This window comes from Calonectris borealis, chromosome 7 (assembly GCF_964195595.1).
Source record: "Calonectris borealis chromosome 7, bCalBor7.hap1.2, whole genome shotgun sequence".
NCBI lineage: Eukaryota > Metazoa > Chordata > Aves > Procellariiformes > Procellariidae > Calonectris > Calonectris borealis.
The window spans coordinates 13,162,571-13,182,675 of record NC_134318.1 but is presented as its reverse complement, the minus strand read 5'-3'; the positions used below and the strand labels follow the sequence as shown (position 1 = coordinate 13,182,675).

The 20,105-nt window shown below is 40.9% G+C and overlaps 1 protein-coding gene across 6 annotated transcripts in view; it reads left to right on the top strand.

Moving 5' to 3' along the window:
• The first annotated feature begins 5,268 nt into the window (after positions 1-5,268).
• WAPL (WAPL cohesin release factor) overlaps positions 5,269-20,105 on the top strand; it is a 74,557-nt gene continuing 59,720 nt past the window's right edge. For 3 of the 6 annotated variants that reach the window (XM_075154304.1, XM_075154305.1, XM_075154300.1), the window contains exons 1-2: positions 6,153-6,500; positions 9,877-10,400. In XM_075154304.1, the coding sequence (XP_075010405.1) occupies positions 9,899-10,400 (502 nt within the window). In that variant the 5' untranslated portion in view covers positions 6,153-6,500; positions 9,877-9,898. Of the gene's footprint in view, positions 5,401-6,152; positions 6,501-7,052; positions 7,345-9,876; positions 10,401-14,389; positions 14,510-20,105 lie in introns of those variants that run through there. The other 3 variants (XM_075154303.1, XM_075154301.1, XM_075154306.1) reach the window with 3 other exon arrangements.

Sequence of the window (20,105 nt, the reverse complement as noted above, 5' to 3'; positions counted from 1 at the left end):
TGTTTTGTTGCCTCCTATCTTCCCATGAGGAAATTTTCATTTAATTTTTTTTTTTAATTTTCATTTTATCAGCTTAATTTGCTAGATAATACATTAATTCTGCCATGAGGTTCAGGGACACATCCATTCAGTCCTCCTTAGTCCCACAAGTTTTCTTTTCCAGTTGTAGTTTATGTTGCTGTTCTTCGTATCATTGCACACAACCCTCGAAGGCCACACATACAGGTCTCAGTGCAGCAGCTTAGTTGTTTGACCTGATATTGCTATGGTTTAATGTTTTGTAACTGCTGTAGAAGTGCTTAGTTACTGGCCAAGTTCCTGTATTTCTAAAAAGTAGAAACGAGTACTTGGGAAATACAAAGGTGAAAACAAAAATCTTTTAAATAAAAACTCAAAAGGGAACCAAGTGATTATAGCATCTGCATATAAGAGCCACATACAAACCTAATAATTAAAACGAAGAGGACAAAGGAACATAATGTATAAGTGTTGGTCATGTAGATGCCCTTTTTAACTGGTGAAGGAAGCAAATTAGCAAAATAAGCAATGGAAATGGCTGCTACCCTATTGCTGGAGGATGAATAGAATAGGACAATGACAGTCCCACCAATGAACTCTTTATAAGAACAATTTAAAACACCAATTGCTTGTTGCATTCCCGTGTTTTTCTTTCCCCAACAAGCACTATGTTGGTGCATTTTGGTAGCTTTCCTTAAGGGCTGCCGCCATGAAGACAGACATAAATTCAATAATAATGTGAAACAATAAGTTCTTAAAAGAAGAATTAAAAAAAAACTTCAGGGAGAGGATAAGGTTGGTATTGAATCTGCAACAGATCTCAGGCATTTGAGAGAGTCAGCCCCCTTTTATTCCATAACAAAACAACAGAAACTTTACCTGACCAAAGAATCTAGACTTTCTCTGCTGCTTTTAAAGTTAGGCTGCATCCTCACTGCAAATGAGGGGTTTTTTTTCTGAAACACCTTGGCATGTTGTGAAATCTTCATGGGAATCAGCACAGGTGGTTACTTTCTCAGCAGAGGTTGCTGAGATAAACTGCATGGCAGAGTAAAGTTCTGACCTTGACACTTATAACAAGGTGAAAGCTACTTTGTGCTTTTCCTACTAGTATTTCACCACAGGTTTTTCCAGTACACTTGCAAGCTGATCACCTAGGGAAAAAAACTGCACGGAACAACCACTGAGAATTTACCCGTAGGTGAATGACTACTGTTGGTTCATCGAGTAAAACTAGTCTTTCCAGAGGCTTTTACATTGCAGAGATGATGCTGCCTCTCACATGATTGCAACAGATGAGTGTGCAGGCTAGAGAGAAGGTGGAGTAGCGCAACTTTTTCTGCTAGCTGCCTGGGTCTGATTCATTAGTGCTACGATCCAGGGAACTCTTTATCAGAGAGAACTGGCCCTTTGCTGCGTTCCTATAAGTGTTCCTTTGTTCTGCCCAGCAGTGCTTGTTTTAACCTTTCAGTTACTAAACTTAATGCCTTTATCTTCTCATATGAGGAGACAGCTACAATATGATGCAAATACTGGAAAATATGATCCAAAACTATATAAAGATCCCCTATTTGAACGGCTTTCAGTCTTTCTTCTCAGGGTTCAGTGTCAGAAATAAGCAGTACGCTATCCATTGGAAATACCTCACTAAGAAAAGCCATATTCTTGACAGAAATGATACTTCCCTGTACACTGGGTTGCAGATCTCCCCTCCCTCCCCACCCCTGTACCTTCTGCTTTATGGTCTGCTCTGATCCAGCCACTGCAACTCTCAGTGCAACCCAGCTGTTCTCGCCCACTCCCATGCTGCCGCTGGTGGTGTTGCTGAACTTCCTCCAGCACGCATTAGTAGTGATACTAATGTATAAATGACTATTTTCAGAGCTGTTTCAGAGAGGTTGACTAAAGCATGGTAATTAGTTACTTAATGTGTCTCTTTACCCTCCCTTCATCTTTGCTATGCAAATAGCAAGGAGGAAATTCTAGCCCCAGTGAAGTGAAATGGCAAAGCCCTGAGTGCTCTCACCCATGCGTGCTGCGTGACACTTGAAGGACGGGAACAGGAGGAGACTGACATTTTGCGAAGAAAAAGCAACACACACTGAAATGTTTAGCATTTTAAGTGGCACTAATTGGGACATGAAAGCACTGCAGCAGCTGTGAGTGCAGCAAGAGCAGCAGGACATCCTCTTCTCCCCCATCCCTTCCCACCTGGACAAGAGGCAAGGAAGGAAGTACTATAGGAAGCTGGAGAGAACTTGGGAGGCAAATAGTGACTAGGCTGAGACACAGATCAATGGGGAAGAAGCAAAGGAGAAGATGCTGAGTGGCCTAAGGGGCCGCTGGCTTTCATGGTTCTGAGGGGAGCAGTCTGGGCATAAGCAGTAATGAGGAGAGCCTTCCTGTGAGTTACTGTTTGCTTCTTGGGCAGCGCTTTGCAGGGAAGCAGGGCAATGAGCTTATTTTCCTTTTGTGGGAAGAGGAGTGGAGCAAGGATGCATTATGCTGTTAATTCATGTACTTGATATGAAGGCTACTTAGTGCTATGTTCCTTTTAAATTTGTTTGTAGCCTCACTTTAAGCTGATATTACTGTCAAATGCTAGTTTTTGTCCATGAGGCAGCACTGAGAAACCTTCCTGACAGCTTCTGGATATGACTGTCTTCATCTCCCTCAGATTATCTCCTGCATGGGAAACCTTCCATTTTCCTACTGCGTGGCCTCCATTTTCTTTTGAAAGAAACTGAAACAGTTTAAAACGTTTTAATGGCTGCCTCAAGACTGAATTATGTGAAGGGCTCCATACTAGGCTACAGCTCAGTTTGAAAAGTCTGTGTTGTTCCCTCACCCCAAGATCTCAGCGCAGAACCTCAAAAACAGAACTGGGAGGGTTCTAGAGTGTATTAAGGTGCGATGTGTCCAAATAACTGTTCTGACCTTCTTATATGTTCTTTCTACTGTAATACTTTTATCTTTCTTATCTCCAGCTTTGATGTATTTGAGCTGTGTTTTCCAGTGCTTTCTGACTTTATTATAAATAGCAGAGATGCTAGTTTGTCTTGCGGGGGGGGGGGGGGGGGGGGGCAGGGGGCAGGGGGAAGTAATGGAATACAATAGGAGGCTGTAGGACTTACTTTGGCTTTCCCAGAAAAGTTTTTAAGATGGAAAAGCTAAAGTTGTAAGATGGCTCCTTACCTCCCACTGCTGTTCTTATGGAGGCAAATGCCAAAATGGAGTGTTTCGTGTGCTGCTTTTTCGTGAAAGGTTTTGTGTGGTTGGGTTTTGTTTTGTTTGTTGTTGTTGTTGTTTGGTTTTTTTTTAATGAAGGGAGATGGCTACTGTCAATAATAGAATTCCACAAAAAGCATAAGATGCCTGTTGAATTCCACTCTCTTTGAGAATTAAACTTACCTACTGCCAAACGTGGATGGGATTTGGCTTTTATTTGCTCTGTCTTGGTACTTGCATATTTGAGGTAAGCCAGATGAAAATGGAAATAGCAAAGCTTAACTTGTTAATTGCCAAGCTTATTAAGTTATGAAGTGTGAAATTTTCAAAAGTATCTAAAGTAAGTTAGGTACAGAAAAATTGGCCCATCTCTGTGTTCTTGAACATAACAGTGTTTGTTTTCCATCATCATCTAAGTAAAAGGTTTTATTAGATTTATATGCTTCTGCTGATACCTAAGATAGGATAGGCAGCACATAAATTAGTTTAATTTATCCTCTGTTAGTCATGTGAAATTCCACCATGACCATGAATCTGCAGCATTTTAGATTACTTTGTATGGGGATTCTACAAAGACTGAAAATACTGTTGGAAATACGAAGTTAGCCAATACGAAGTTAGCCCAGGGGGTATAGAGTGTGTGAGAGCTTTCCGATGACATGCAATTACTATCACTATACTGCACAATTCTCTAAATTACTGTTTAAGTGACTTATGTAGCCCAGGCTTTAAGTTAGAAACATATTTAATTTAATTTCAACTCTTAACTTAGCTTTATGTCCAAATAGAAACTATTTCCAAATAGTTTCTTGGTGTCACTTCCTTTCTGTGGCCATATTCTTCACTTTTTCTGGTTCTCAAGACAAACTTTTTTTTTTAATGTTGTAAAGAACTCCACAGAGCCTCCAAGTATTTTGAGCTCTCACAGTACTGTTTTTTCTTCTTTGTCTAACAGATCAGTCAGTCACCAAATAAGACTTGTAGACTCACGCAATAGTATGCAAAACTCAAACTGGTTTAGCTATCCATTTTACTCTTGAAGTTTAAACAAGCTAATGAGTAGCTCTGATACAAGAATACTTGTAGGAAAAAAAATCTTCTCACTTTTTGTATTCAAATTATATATTTTAAAATTTGTAACCTGTTTTCAGTAGCTCTTCAGTAACTGAGTCGGGTGGTTAGATATAGATAAACTTGTAAGCCTTCTTTGAAACATAACACAAACCTCAATAGTATCTCAAATCGAGGGTGTACGTCTCAGCACAAGGCCCAGTCTATTTTATCTTCACTTTCTCTAGCACCAGTTGTATACTGGTTTTAGAGTGCACATTCAGTGTTTGTTCATCAGAATTAATACCTAAAAGCTACCAACACATCAGTAATTACCAGGTAAAGGCCAAAAATTGATTTACTTACAGGATCACTAAACAAAACCATCTCTTTATTGAAAGCCAGTAATTTTGCATTGGGTAAAGTAAAGGTAAAATTAAGATAAAAGTAATGTTTCTTAACTAGAAGTATCAAGACAACTCTAACCTCTTCTGTGCAGTGAAATCAGCCTCTTTTTAATTTTTTTTATTCATTTTGCATTTGGGACCTATATTTTAAAACCTTTCCTCAAACGACAGATGGCTAGTATGATCACGTGTTGTGAAACCATTTTAGGTTCCAAGGTTGTAGAGGGTTTTTTTGTTTTGTTTTTGCCTTTTTTTTCTTTTCTGAGCTCCTCACTCCTCTTAAAAATTACCAAACTGCATCTGTGAGTATGACATTCTTTTTTAATGCACTGCTTTTCTGGTAGTACATCCTTAGATTTCTATTCCACAAGCATTTTACAAAATACTGCTTACAGAATGTAAAATAGTGGATTTGATAATTGTTTGATGCCTATACGTATTTGCTGTATGCCACAATCTCCATGGAGCATTTTTTCACTCTACACAGAGTGTATCATTAATTGAAGTCTCAAAGGTGTGCATAAATATAATGTATGTGGGTGGATGTAACTGCTTTGTATAAGCTAGCGCTTGTGGAAGTAGGAGCATGTGAAAGCCACTATTTCACAGTCTGCACGATGTTTGTTTCATGGGACATCTCCGCAGAGCATGCTTCCTCCCTGGAGCGGATGTAAAGGCTGGGGACTGTGCAACCACTGTGAGTACGAATGAAGTGCTGCAAGCAGTGCAGGGGCTCGCTCCCCCCGGGTGAGGCTGCCCGCTGCTGCTTGGCATAACAAACTTTTAATGGAGTCGACGTAGGGCTGGTTCAGAGCCCGCCGCGTTCCCAAACTCCGAAGGAGGGTTTTGACCTTAGGTCTGACCGCTCCGGCTCCTTCCTGCCGCCAGGCCGGGCCGCAGCCCCGCCGGGCCGCCCCGCAGCGCGGGGCCGGGGCTGCCCCGAGGGGCCGCGGGCCCGCGCGGGGACCCTCTCCTCGAGCCGCGGCCTGGTCGGGCGCCACCTGGGCCGGGCCGGGCCGCTCGCGGCGGGCCCCGCTGCCCCCACTGCCCCCGTCTTCAGAACCGTAGCGGCGGCATGTCCCCCTCGGGGGCGCGGGCACGAGGGGAGGCCGCCGCGGGGAGGCGGCGGGTCCCGCCAGGCCGCGCCGCGCCGCGCCGTCCCGTCCCGGCCACCTCAGGCCGCCCTAAGCGGCTGCGCCTCCGCAGGCCCCACGCGGCGCCGGCCCGGCCGCCGGCTCCCTCGGGCCGTGCCGAGGCCTTGCGGAGCCCCGCGCCGCGAGGGGCGTCCGCCGCTCGCCCCCGGCCCGGCCGTCCCGGCTCGGCCCGTGCCGGGCTGCGAACTACAGCTCCCAGCAGGCGCCGCGCGGGGCGGGCCGGCGTCAGCGGCGCGCGCAGGGCGAGCGCATGCGCGGCGGCGGCACGGTCAGTTGAGTAAGGCGGGGTGCGATTGGCTGCGGGCGGCGGCCGGGCGTGGGACGCGCAGTGACGGAAGGAGCGGGGCAAATGGCGGAGAGATGGTCCCGGGCCCCGTCCCGAGAGCGGCGATAATCCCGGCGCGGAGGAAGCGGCGCCGGAGGAGGCGGCGCCGGGGGCCCTAACGCCCGCGCCACCCCGGGAGGGTGCCGCTGCCGCCGGGGGAGGGGCGGAGGCGTCCCGTCGGCGAGCGCCTTTCGCAGGCGGCAGATCGGCGGCCAGAAACCGCGGCGAGAGCCACATCCGCGGCGCCGCCCGGAACGCGCCGGGCCCGCGCCCGGGACCCGCCGCCCGCCCGCCCCTGCCGCCACGACCGACGCCGAGGTAGGTGCCGGGCAAGGAGGCGGTCGGGGGCGGCCGCCCGGCGCCCGAGGCCTGTGCGGGCCGCGGAACAGGCCCCGGCACCCCGGCGGGCAGGAGCCGCCGGCCGCTACCCCCGGCGCTGTCCCGCTTCCGGAGCGGTGGTGGCGGCCGCCTGGCGGGGCGTGGGGGACAGCCGCGGCCACCCCGGCCCGCCGGGAAGTTTTCGGGGCGGGAGTCGGAGGACTTTGCTCGGGGGTGAAGAGCGGGCTGGGGCCGGGGGGGCGGCGCGGGGTGAGGCCTGCGAGGCCGGCGGGCTCTGCCGTTTGCCCCGGGCCGCGGGAGGCGCGGGCTGCCCCGCGGCCCGGGGACTTGTGTAATGGGGGTTGGTTTTCCTGCGGGGCGGGGGGAGGGGGCCGGGGAGGAAGGGAAATGACATCAGAAATCGCCGGGCGTGCACGGTGGGGTGACCCGGTTCCGCTAGCACCCCCCTCCCCCCCCGCCGCAGGGGGAGGGAGGAAAAAAGAAACTGTCACCGTGGGATTTCATCAGCTTCTTCTGCCTCCGTGCATTTAACCTATTTTTCTTTCCTTTGGTTATGTAAGAGGAGCGGTGCAGAGAGAAGCAACGAGTAGGGATGGCTGATGGGCTTTCTGGGGAGTTACCGGGTTTTTTGCGTCTAGCTTGTCTGCCGAGTTAGCTCTGGGAAATGCGGGAGAATTATGTTTCCGTTTTTTGCTTATATTTACGTTTCTTGCACTGCTCCAAATATTGCAGCACAATGCAGGAGAGAGAGGCAGGGAGTGGAAACAGAGTGAAATTGGCCAGGTTTTTTTATATCACACTGAGTGAAAAGTGAGGGAGAATTGTAAGTAAAGAGTGAAAATCCTGTTCTGTTGATGTTCTCATGTAAGGAAGTACATATATATTTCCTTATCTTTAATCTCAGTCTAAGATATGAGTTTATAACATAGTGTATTTGTATTTTCCTGATACTCATCTTTTAATCTGTTTACATCATTTTGAATGTTTATTTGAGTTTTGATTCAACACTCCTTATGAGACGATCTTAGTTTTTAAACTTATAAATAGGAAAATGTAGATTGAGGAGCTCTACTTTCTGAAAATGAAGTCCTCTTGACTACAGGAATCTTCTCTTTAAAACTGCAAGCCTCAAGTCATAATTTAAATCTGCCGTTATTTTTGCAGACACTGGAAATGTAGCTTTGGAAATACTTATTTCAGTCAGAGTTTAGGGGAGGAAAATGTGCTGGTGGTGAGTGAAGTGATTTTATTTTTTTTCTGTAAGAGTTGTATAGAAACTGGGATGTAAATAGTTTACTTTAGTTTCTATAGCTCTAAAAACTGGTCTTTCTGATATAAAATATTTTGATTAATTTTAAGTATTTTCAAGCATCAGCAAAATAAAACTAGTAAGTTGGATTTGTTTTGCTGTTCATTTTCTAAAGTATGTGGGGAAGTTTTAGTTTCACTCTTGGATGGAAAATAGGAAATTAGAGCTACTTACAGGGGAGCAAAAAAAGAAAAAGTTTGGCAACGATGTGTTTATAGAAGCACAGAGTGGGCTGATGACACTGGGGGAAAAAGAGGATGGAGATGGGGTTAAAGAGTAGCATCTACTAGGAGCAACCAGAAGCAGTCTGCAGAATGGTGTTTCACAGCAGAATTCTGGTCAGTAGATAAGCACATGCCTTTACCATCCATCTGCTAAACTGTTGGGGAGAAGAGTGTTTCCCAAAGTGGTTGTTCCTGTATCTTTTCTGCATTGCAACACCATCTGGCTGGTAAATTTCTGAAGTTCAAATGTGATACTTCTAATTCACTTAAAATTTGCTCAAACATAGATGGCCCGATGAATTGCTCAGTTCATATGATAAGTGAAGGTTGGCCTGGTCTGATAAAGGGAGACTATTATTAGTGAGACAGTCTTGCTAGGGTGAAGTGATAGAATGACATTTCTGGAAACCAGTCTGGTGATTTTGGCAGAAGCTAGTCTAGCACTTCAGGTTGAGAAACTGTGAGTGTCAAGATGAAAACTACAATATGGAAGAAAGACAGTATATCACCTATTCAGGGGAGTAATAGTAAAAACAGTTGTCTCAAATAAATAGATCATGTGATAAGTTTATTAACGATGATTTTAAGCGCTATTTGTTATATACTTTACTATATATGAAGGCAGTTGACACTTTAAAAGTTGGATTTCTTTGATTCTGTAGCTTAAATAAATGCCCCGATTTTTTCACAGACTTTTCTCCAGTATGGAGAGTAATTTCAGAGGGAAAGATGGACTTGATTAGATTCAGACTGACTATAAAGAATTCCAATTTCCTATTCAAGTTCGGGCCAAAAAAAAAAAAAGAGAGAGAGAGGTAGAAATGCTGGTTTACAAAACAGATACCATCATTTTGTTTTTATGTTGTCATTTGTCCAGTAGTTGAAGTATTTGTTTTGGGAAAAAGAAACAAGGTAGTCTGTCTTCCTTCTTGAGTTAAACAAAAGTAGGAATAGAACACATGCAGGGAGCTGTTTAAATGTGTTCCTGTTTAATCTGTTCATATTTAAACTTTATTCTTCTGAGAGAGCAAACTGAATCGGGCTACAGTTGTAACAGCCAGTAAACAGTCATAGTTTATGCTGGTCTGCATAAGGTGTCCTCCATGTTATTAGAAATGGGTTGAGAAATGTCTCTCTGTTCCTGCCCCTTGATCAATCAGATTTACCCATAGGGGATTGCTATGTACCAGTCTTGTCCACGACTGTGCAGATGGCACAAACCACATCCTATTACCAAATGATATGCTTGCTAAGTAAGTCTGAGCGTGCGAGAAGAACATGGGGTGAAGTTGTCATCGTTATTTGTGATTAATTAGTATTTAAAATTTCTATAGCAACTTGAAATATTCTGACAGTTTTTTTTTATTTAACTACAAAGAGTCTTTTTAAAGCCATACTGTGTTATTGGACTCTAGCAGAGAGCTGCATGTTCAGATGTGGTGAAAATATTGTTTAGTTTTCTGGTGATGTTTCATGAAAGCAGTGCCATCTATACTTGAGAATATAAAATTAGAGCAAAGCAATACCAAAAATAATGTATTCATAGCAGATTTTTCTTAAGGATCCATTGTGCCATTGTGTTATAAATGTGCAAGTAACTGAATTTCAAATTAAGTTGGTAGATATATTACTTATTGCAGAAACTTTTGACATAATGACATTCATATGTAAATGAGTTAGTCTATAGAAAGAAATAGATGATGTATCTGTGGCTCGTGTGAAGTGTACGTGCCTGGTGCTTGTAGGGCCAATAAAGGATGGAAGTACAATCATTTGTAGTAAAAAGTTGGTGAATTTATGTTTCTTCCTTCTTTTCCAACAGAGAATATGAAACAGGAGCCAAAATGACATCCCGATTTGGAAAGACCTACAGCCGAAAAGGGGGAAACGGCAGTTCCAAGTTTGACGAAGTATTTTCCAACAAACGGACCACCCTTAGTACAAAATGGGGAGAAACCACCTTCATGGCCAAATTAGGACAGAAGAGGCCCAGTGTCAAACCAGATATTTCCGAAGTTCCTAAAAAACCCAAAGTTGAAGATGAGGTACCAGAGGATCCATTTGGATTTGACAGTGATGAAGAATCTCTTCCTGTGTCTTCAAAGAATGTGTCACAGGCTAAAAGCTCCTCTCAGCTGGAACCTGGTGAAGCTGCTCAGTCTGAGGACTTCACTCCTCTACTTGAAGCTAACAGCAGAATTAATCAGCCAGACAGCGGAGAAAACGTTGTATCCAGCAAGTGCATATCTTTTGACAATACTGTTCCTCTCTTAAAAGAAAAGAGCACAAGCAAAAATGTGGAAGATGGAGAATGCAAAGGCAGCAGTGCTAAACTTGTAACTGCAGGTACTTTTACTCAACTGTCCAGACAGTTCTGTTATTCTCTGATTTTTACTAATCTACATTTAGACTTCGTGTTTTCAGGGTTGGTTAAATGTTCTGATAAAACCGTGGGGCAATTCATTCTTAATTGTGAGAAATTGTAAAGGATACGCTATTTAACTAAAAACACCAGGAAACATTCTGCATTTTACACATTGGTCTGAGATTCTTGGCACTCTAATCCTTATGCCTGCAAACTGAGATACAGTGCTTTAGATTCAATGAGTTATGTTAGTCCACCTTGAATAGAATGGAATAATAATCTTCCTTTTCTAAAATTTGTTCTGAGCTCTGTGCATTTGTGGTTTTTTAACATGTAGTATTTTGAAGAGTGATGAGTTGGTAAAAATAGAATGCTTTATTCTTAAGTTGCTGGCTTTGATTTAGTGTGGGTATGTGGTTACTACCGTGCAGGTGCAGATACAGCTTACAACCTGCCTTATTCAATTATTTGGATGGAAAAAGTAGTTTTCTGAACTTCAGTTGCGCAAAGGTATATTATTTTTTTTAATTAGTACATCTTTATCAATGTGTACATAAAAAGCTTCAGACCTATGAAACAGAATTCTGTCAAACGTCTTTTTAGGGGCTGTTTTCAGGCTCTGAAGTGTTTGTGGGATATCTTAATACTTTTGAGAGGGAATTCACAAACCCCGTGGAGCTGAACATTGCTGTAATTTTGTTCAAGTCATTCTTAGACAAGATCAGATGTTACGATATCTCATTAGAAGTTTTCATATAATGGGCTGGTTAAACCGCAGCTTCTAAAATGGAGCAGAAGATCACATTAGATGAACCTTGATGAAGATGACACCTACTGGCTTGCTCTGGGTTATCATAATCAACTTTAGTGAGAAGAACTTATGTAACTTTGGATTCTCAGATATAGTTAACTTAACCCTAGGATCAGAAATTTGAGTGGACTTGTTCAGTTGTAATACAGTGAACAAGAAGATACTGAATAGTGGAAGATGTGCGTAGCTCAGTTATTTGCAAGGTAATTTTATTAGTGATATGAGACAAGAAAAAGCAAGAAATGTTGATTTGAACTTTAGTTTGAGACACATTGGTGGGACGTGTAGTTTTCTTTTGATCTTAATTTATTTTTGCTGCTGAAATATTTCTCGTTTTCATATGGTTTTCTGCAGTTTATTTATCTGTAAGTATGATCCACCTTCAATCTGGAAACACAATTTATGTTTTGCTAAGTTTGAATATAGTTTTCATAAGGGATTGAATAGATTCATCCCCCAGTGTTTACAAGGAGAAAAAATAGTAATGAATTTCCTTGGTTGTTAATGAGAGGTTGTAGCAGAGCAGGTTTTACAGTGAAATGGTTTCCACATAGAAAAGCTTTGTTAGAACAGTATTTTTCAGGTTGGAAAAGAAAATGTGAGAGCTGTAGGGAGAAAATGTGATAGAGCTCTGAAAATTCATAGTGCATGGAAGGCCAAGAGGAACAGACTTCAGCAGTTTCTTGGTGCTTCCTGGTTCCAGTATTATGGAAAATAATAAAATACAATATTTAACACAGAAAAGCTTTTTAATTTGATGCTTATTTAAATTCTAGAATTCCTTGTTAGGCAATACTATATATAGCATAAATATATACAGCCCTAAAAGGAAGGAAGCTGATGAATCTTGGTGGGTAAGTCCATCGGTGGCTGTTGGATGTGGTGGTGGTCTGGATGCAGAGGGGGAGGTTACTTAAACAACAGTTTGCTGAAGGAATTCTGTTCTTGCATGCTTTCCTGAAGTATTTGTTACTGACGGCAATTCAGCCGGAAGTAGTGAAGGACAAGGTGGATCTTGATCTGATGATGCTGTTCTTTCAGAATCTATTACATTCTGTTTACACCCAGTCAAATGAAGATTAAAACCCCATTTCATAACTTTCTTCAGAAATTAAATTCAACTGCAAATGAATCTTTGCAAAACATCATAGAAGGGTCTTTAAATAAGGGTAAGGAAACCAAGACTGTAGTTTTGGTGATAGTGTTTATTTTGGACAGTTAGTGTAAATGAAACTTGGATGGTTTAAGCAGCTATTATGCTTGTGAGTAGACTGATCCAAAATAAATAAAAATTGTCTCTGAGTACGTCACTCGGAACATTGAGCAATTAGAGATAGTGGTATATTTAGCCAGTGTAGATGTAGGTACTTCAAAGGCTTCTTTGTTATGTTGAGTATTAAGTAAAGTTTGATGGTATGAGGCTATCTTTCAGAACTGGAGAGAGTTAATTTTATTGATTTGGGGGTGGGGATATGGGGGAGGAGGGAACTTGGGGGAGAAAAACTGAGTAACAATAAAAAGGTGGTTTCTTGTTGTGTGGTCTCCTAAGGTATAGTGTATGTACTTCTACTGTTACATGTCCTCAGCCTCCCCATAATCGTTTTCCTCTTCCTGGTGACTCTTGAACTCCACAGGTTCAACCAGATTTGTTCAAAGGGCTTATAGATCCTTGAGACAGCAAGCTGTATTATTCCTGAAGACGAAAGAAAGAAAAGAGAAAAAAAAAAAAAGGCAAGCAGATATAACAATATTAATATTCCCAGTGTGAGAGACACTGCAATGTGAGCTCAACCTTAACCCACATACAACGGTGTATCTCTAGGTATAGGAAACTAGGCTATATTGGTACTGATGTTCATGAAAGTGCTTGTTAACTTGTTTTAAGTGCAATTTGCTAGTCCTTGTCCTCATACTGACTAGACAGTGCATGAATTAATCTCAAGACTTCCTGATAGCATGTGCCATCATTGTGTTTTAACCTAGGTGAAATAAGGTTAAGAAATGGAATAAGGTGAAAACTGTAACTTAAATGGCTATGGGAAAGCTGAGAGCTACAGTTTAGTCTGCTAATTCTGCTCCACATCTATTATCCTGCCTCAATGTGCATTTCTTTGGACATTAAAATGAAGGTAATGCAATGTCAGTTAATTTTAACTAATGTTTGGTATTAAAAAACAGTCTGTTTTTTGGGTTGTTTTAATAGTTGTGCAACCGCATAACACAGTTGAGGATCTGTATCTTTTATTTAAAATGGTATGACTTACTGGTCTCTTTTTTTGTTTTAATAGCCTTCAGCTAGTGCTTGTAACAATCTCATTTTAAAGGCTTTGAGAAGCTCTTAATGTGGAAAACTTCTCATAATCTTACCCTAACGTTGCTTGATCAAGACTTAATACTGTCGGAAGAATGTTCATGAGTAATCCTGTACGTAACAGATAATTTACAGATAGCAGGAGTTCAGGTAAACTAGAAATAGCAGAAGAGTATTCAATATTAATAGTTACTGTTAGATCACTTTTTTTAAGGTAGGAGGACTTGGTAGCTAGTAAGTAAGTTGTGTTATTGGAAAAATATTATACTGGTAATTCGTATCAAGCAAAAATGCAACAATGTAGTAGTCAGAAAGTGAGCTTTTTTATGAGAGAGTCTTACAGTAGGATAAGGTGAAAACCCACAGAGCAATACTTACTAGGATTTCTGAAACACCTTGGTGGGTTTGTGTTTATTTGTTTTTTAAACTGTTAAGCTCGTTCTGTAAAAGCATAAACCCAAATAGTATTTCACACTAAATTCACCTGCTCACAAGCTTGAATATAAAAACACGGCCTTGCAGAGCAAATTGTGAGGTGCTAGTTTTAAAAAATTTTATAATGACTTTGTTCTTAGAATCTTTATGTTAGCTTGTGTGTTAGAATTCACACAGTATGATTTTTCAGATGAAAATTAAAGTCAAAACTTGATGAATTTTAAAAGATGGTGTGGCATTTCATAATTATATTAGTATATGAGTACGTTTCAAATTAAATAACTACTTTCCCTACTCCAGCTATTTCAGTTTAGGGAAATACTACTTCTGGCATTCTTGTGTGTGAGTTTGCATTTTGACTCTGGGTGTTGTGATCACCTGCTGTCTTTTGCTGGTGTGCCACAGTGCTGAGCGCTGTAACTCACGCCTTTGGAGGGTCTAGTCCAAGATGTTGATGCTGTTCATCAGAGAAGGCACTTGGGTTGAGAGATGTCTCAAGTGGTTGGATGATGTCTCTCATCTTTTCACACCTGGTATTACTGTTTGTGGACTGTGAAATAATATTGCTTATTTACGTTAATTCTAAGTTAAAATATTAGGTATTTAATGATACTTTTAACCAAAAAGTATTTTAATTGGGCATGGATTAAGTCTGATTGGTTTTAAAGCTCGTGAGTTTATTTCTTGAAAATATATTTTGCTTCCTGTGGAGAAGTAGAATGTCTTTTCAGAATACAGAGCAGTGTAGGAGTAGTATCCCCCTCTGTGTTGTGATGCTAAGTACAGATTTTGTGGTTATTGTCTTGGCAGTGCCCTTTGAGGGTTTCTAAGATTAAAAGAACAAATTATTGCATGTAATGTATTTGTGATACTTGCATTTTTTTTTCCCCCTAACATTTAGAGTAATTATGAAAATAGCTATTCTGCATCTTGTCATTTGTTACTATGTACTGGTATTCAGACAAGTCTTTGTTCTGGAAGTAGTTTTGTTCTTGGTGCTGTAAGGAAACATTTGCCTGTTGTCTGGTGTTCAGTTCTTTTGTGTTTCTAGGTAGTTCTTAATGCCCTCATTTTTCACTTGGGGCTGATGCACATCTCCGTAGCAAATCAAAATGGCCAGTGCAGTCCTTCTTAATAACTTGTGCTTATGCAATGCAGGAGTGAAGGGATACAACTGTGCTTAACTACTTCATGACCCAATATGCAGAATCTAGTTGTGTTTAGTTGCTTGAAAAGCATACTGAGTGAATAGAGTAATTTGCAGAAAATGGTTGCCCTGAAAAGAAGATAGTTCAAGTCATCAGGTCTGTTCCCGACAGACTATCCTGATAGTACCTTAGTGAATGTGTCTGCAAAGCCTCTGCATCCTGATTATGTGGGTAGGGGAGCCCTATCTTTAGAGTTAAGTTTCAACTTCTCAAGTGCAAGTTTGTTACATAATTACATTTGACAATAAGATTTGCCAGGGTATTCCTTTCAAATCGTTTTAGACCTTCTATTTTGTCTTTAACGGTGACATGGACATTTAAGATAATAGTTAGGTCTGAGTAATCTTATCTTTCTTCCTCTGCAGAGTTGTTGAGTGCAATTTATTTACCTCTTCAGGAGGAATTTCAGTTTAGTCATTTTCTGTCCAAAAATGGAGCAAAAAGTTGGGGGAAACTGAATGAGGTCAGGGCATTTGGCTGTCTTAGGAGACAGCTGGCAGCAACCATGATTAAAAAGAACTGCAGCTGTGCTCTGGCTGATTAAAAGCATTAAGAAACTGATAGCAGAGAAGGGGAAAGGTCTGCCAGAAAATATGTATGCCCATAGAATTTCAGTTTGAGGTTTGTTTAGATGGCAGTAGTTATGCTGGGTATATAGATAGCTGGGGTTTATCCACAAGTCTTCTCTTCTTCAATTGTTTTGTTCTGTTTCCCCTTTTTTAAGATATCCCTTCTCCATTTACACGCAGAATTTTCTTGCCGTGTCAGTAGCCCAAGTTCAAACTAGCGTGGTAATTGTTCTCAATTTTTTTTGCTTTGATATTATTCTGATACTTCTTTGAAGATTTGGTGTTGCTTTTTTTCTTGGATGTTTTTCAAAAGTCTGAAATGACTGAAATTCTGTTTAAATTTCAGTATTTATACTGGCTTGCTAAAATAGCAATACAGGAAAAAGACCCCAGTATTTAGGAAGGAATCTTCTGATCTCTGCAACGTATTTTTCCTAATGACAGGGAAATGCATACTATGTATGTCTGTGTACAACACGAAACTTTTTTCCCCTCAATCTATAACACGCTTTTCCCAAACAACGGTGAGATTCTAAATACCTTTTTTGGAATCCTTACTTTTAAAATCATTCTTTCTTTATGGACTTGTACAATGAACAGTTAGTTTTTAAAAGGTCAAACTTTTGACTGCTTCTTATCTTCTTTCATGTTTAAAAAGTGGAAATAACTTTGCATTCAAAACAGTTGGTCAGCGCTTATAGAAGAAAAAAACCTGTTAACATGCATACCTCTTAAGCGGACCAAAGCATGCAGGAAAGCGGAAAACAGTTGGTAAGGAAGACATTTCAGGTTCAAACTGAGATCTTGTTACTGTATGGAAAATGTTTTTCGAGTTCAAACTTAGCTCATACTTTCTTTTAAGAAACTGCTAGTGTATTCAGTAAAGGATTTCCACAAATTTGAGTAGTGTCTGAATTCAGACTGACTTAGCCTGAGGATACATTTGTTTTGACAGTTATTAGTGCTGCTATGTTATAATATGCTTTAACACTTTTTTTCATAAGGGCTCACACTACAAAAGTAGGTGAAAACAAGGTTTTTTTTGCATGTGCCAGCCCCTTGTGTTGCCCATGACACTTTGTCTTGTTTTCCCTGCAAGGGGGAAGTAGTTAGCTAGCTTCCTGGATCAGCTTTCTCCTCCTGCTCTGAGCAAAAGATGCCCTTCTGAGCTACCAGCGAGGAAGAATGTGTCTCTTTTGCTGGACTTTTCATCAGAGGTGAACACATGGTACAGCTAGTTCAGGCTCTGACAACTCTTGTGTTACAGAGTGTAGCAGCTCTTCTGACCATTGGATTTGACGTTGCACAATTTCTCTTCTCTTCAGGACCATTTTATTTTTAGATTTCCGACCAAGTAGTCTTGCTTGCAGTGTTGTAGAGTTCTTCAAAGCTTAATTCTTTGCTGGAAGACAAAAAATAGTTTTCTTTTTGTGGGAAGGGGTTTTAGCATTGTTTACTAAAACTGCAATTTGTCCTTCATTTGAGAGCGTTGTGGACTTTGCATGCAAGTTGGGTGTGGGCATTGATAGCATGTTGCGTGGTATGTTGGGTTATTACATAGTATCAGTGTCTGTAGAGTCACATTATAATTCATGTTGTTATGAATGTGGATAGATACAGATGTGAGGCAATGTTTTAAAAAAAAAGTCACGTTTGTCTTTTAAGTATATATACTCACCAGAAGAAAAACAGACTTTAAATGAGGTTTTCAGGATGAAGAAGAGTCTTTTAAACAAGATTAGAAAGAAGAGTGAAGGAGGAATGATAGTTACTCCAGCTGTGAAAGACAAGCTGTAAGACTATAGGTGCAACTTGGACAAAAATACTTACAAAACTTACAAACCAAAAAGGGTCGAAGTGCAAGGGAAGTTATAGGGCTTTAATTTGATAGAAATTGAGAGGCTGGAGATAGCTGATGACAAGCAACCTAGGTTAATTTTTAGCTATATTTTAATTGGTGGAGGAAATGCCTTTAGTAATAAAGGAGTAAATTAGTAATTTTCAGGTTTGGTGTTCTTCCCCCCGAATGTTTGTGGGGAAGGCAGTTGTGCTGAACACGGCACTATGCGTGGTTTGGCCAGGTATGTGTGTATAGATTGGTATGAAGGTGGTATTGAGATATGCAATGACTTAAAATACAATGAAAGATCAGTGATCAGGCAGAATAACTAATGATTGCTAGCTGAAGAAGTAGAATACGACGGGAAAAGCAGCTAGATTGTTACTTCAAAAAACAACATCTTCCCATACCATTGAAAATTGTGCCTGAGATAAAGGCAAGTGATTAGCTTTGTGAATATTTTCTGCACAAGAGGGAAGGTGGTGGTGTCAGCCTGCACTCCTGTGAAAGGCTTCCATTTCCATTGAAATACAAGGATTTAAAAAAAAGCTGTACGCTGGCTGACAGGAGGTATCATTTTTGCACCAGCGTAAGACAACCTTTCAGAATGCCTGCTGGTAGCATGTTTTTTTCCCAGTGGAAAAAAGTCTACAAGGAATTCCTTCTTATACCTTAAACAGGGGCCCAAGGTGAGAAGCAATAATGCTGTGGTTAGAGTTCAGCCTTTCACAGGATGCAGCCACAGCATGGGGGGGGTTGTGCTAACAGCAGCAGCAGAACAGTTCATGTTCTGAAAACGTGAAAATCTGTTAGGTTCATGGAATTAACATAATGGTTTATTAGAGATACTGAACACTCTGTTACCAAACTGAAAGGCTGCATCTAGGTGATTTGAGAGAAGAAAAAGTGTCCTCTGTCTCACAAGCTGTATGTTTAGAAGAATAGCTACTCTAACTGAAATGAAGAGATGTAATATGATTGAGAACTTGTTTCGTATATAGTCTTAATAAATAATAAATTGAAACTTTTCATATAAATTGCCTTAGAATTTTGATATTCAGAGTGCTCTGGAAAGAAAACAAGAAAAGCAAACTATTCTTAAGGAAAATACTTCTGTGGAGGCAGTAAATTAAATCTCATTGCTTTAGGGTTTTCTGTGGAATTCTTCTGCAAAAGAAGATGCCACTTAAAACATCTGTAAAGAGGTAAACAGTGTCTATCCAACCTGCACGCAAACTTGTTGGAAACTCATTTTGATTCAAAAAGAGTAAAGAATCAGAATTACTTAATAATTTGTAATTATAGCTATGGATGCGGTGGTTCTATAAGTTTAGCTAGTTTAGTGATTGTCAACCATGAAACTGGTCTTGAGAGTCTAATCTTCTGAGGCTCTTTATGCTTCTTATCTTCTGTTTATGGCTGCTAACAGGCACTGCTTTTCGAGATCTTATGGTCATCAATGGATAATGACGGATCTAAGTAAATTTTGCCCATTTCTTAGAATTGTGTATTTTATATCCACAAGCTTTTTTCTGTGTTTCCCAGCTGCTCTGTCATAGGCAGAAGATGGATCAAAGGAGTTTAGTCTGTAACCTTTTCTCCTTACCAATCAAAAGCATTTCATTCCCAATGTAGAGTAGAAGAGAGAACTGTAATGAAATTTGTTTTCTTATTTGGAGAAAAGGGTAGCTTCTCTGCAGTTGCTGGTTTTCTGTCCAAACCAGAGAAGACACTGTGTGTATGTCTCGTTTGGGCTCTCTTCCCAGAAATGAGGAAAGTGATACAAGCACCTGGTAAAGATTCATCTTTTTCTTTAGCTTGGTCAGCTTCAAGTTGTAAAGTGATGTAGCTTGGGATGATGCTTGGGAACATTGGTGATGGTGTAATGGAGCTATAATAAATGTGTTCGAGTGTTCAGGAACATCAGGCAGAGCTGTAGCTCATAATGAGCTTAACAAACTGTTTCCTACATCCTGTGTCAGTGATCTGTTCATGAGCTGTAGCCTGTTAATGGATGTGCCCTCAGTAGCTGGAGGGATCTGAAGGCCCCGGATACACCTTTTTTTTAAAAAAAAAAAAATCTTACTGCCTTCTTTTCCTTTTCTTACTTTTACATCTGTCTTGGTAGTCAGGTGTCTATTTGAAGAGAAATAAAGGTGACATCATGGCACCTGTCCTTTTAAAGATTTCATTGCTTCTGACTAACTTTAATATTTTCTATACATTCGCAATGAATTCTGTGAATTTGTGTGGCTAATACTGAAAGAAACCTAGTTTAAGTTTGTAGATTTGTTTCGTGTGTATAAGAATTCAATCACGCTCCTTTTGGTATTAAAATGAAGGCTTCTACAGCTAGTTACATAGCAATGAAGGAGCATAAGGTCTCATGCTACAAAAGCCATAGAAGGGAGTATGTCTTTTGTTTGTACTTGGAAGATGCTTTGGTTAGCATTCATCAAAAATTGCTAGAAATGAGAGAAAACTAACCTGGAGTTCAAGTTAGTAGGGCTAA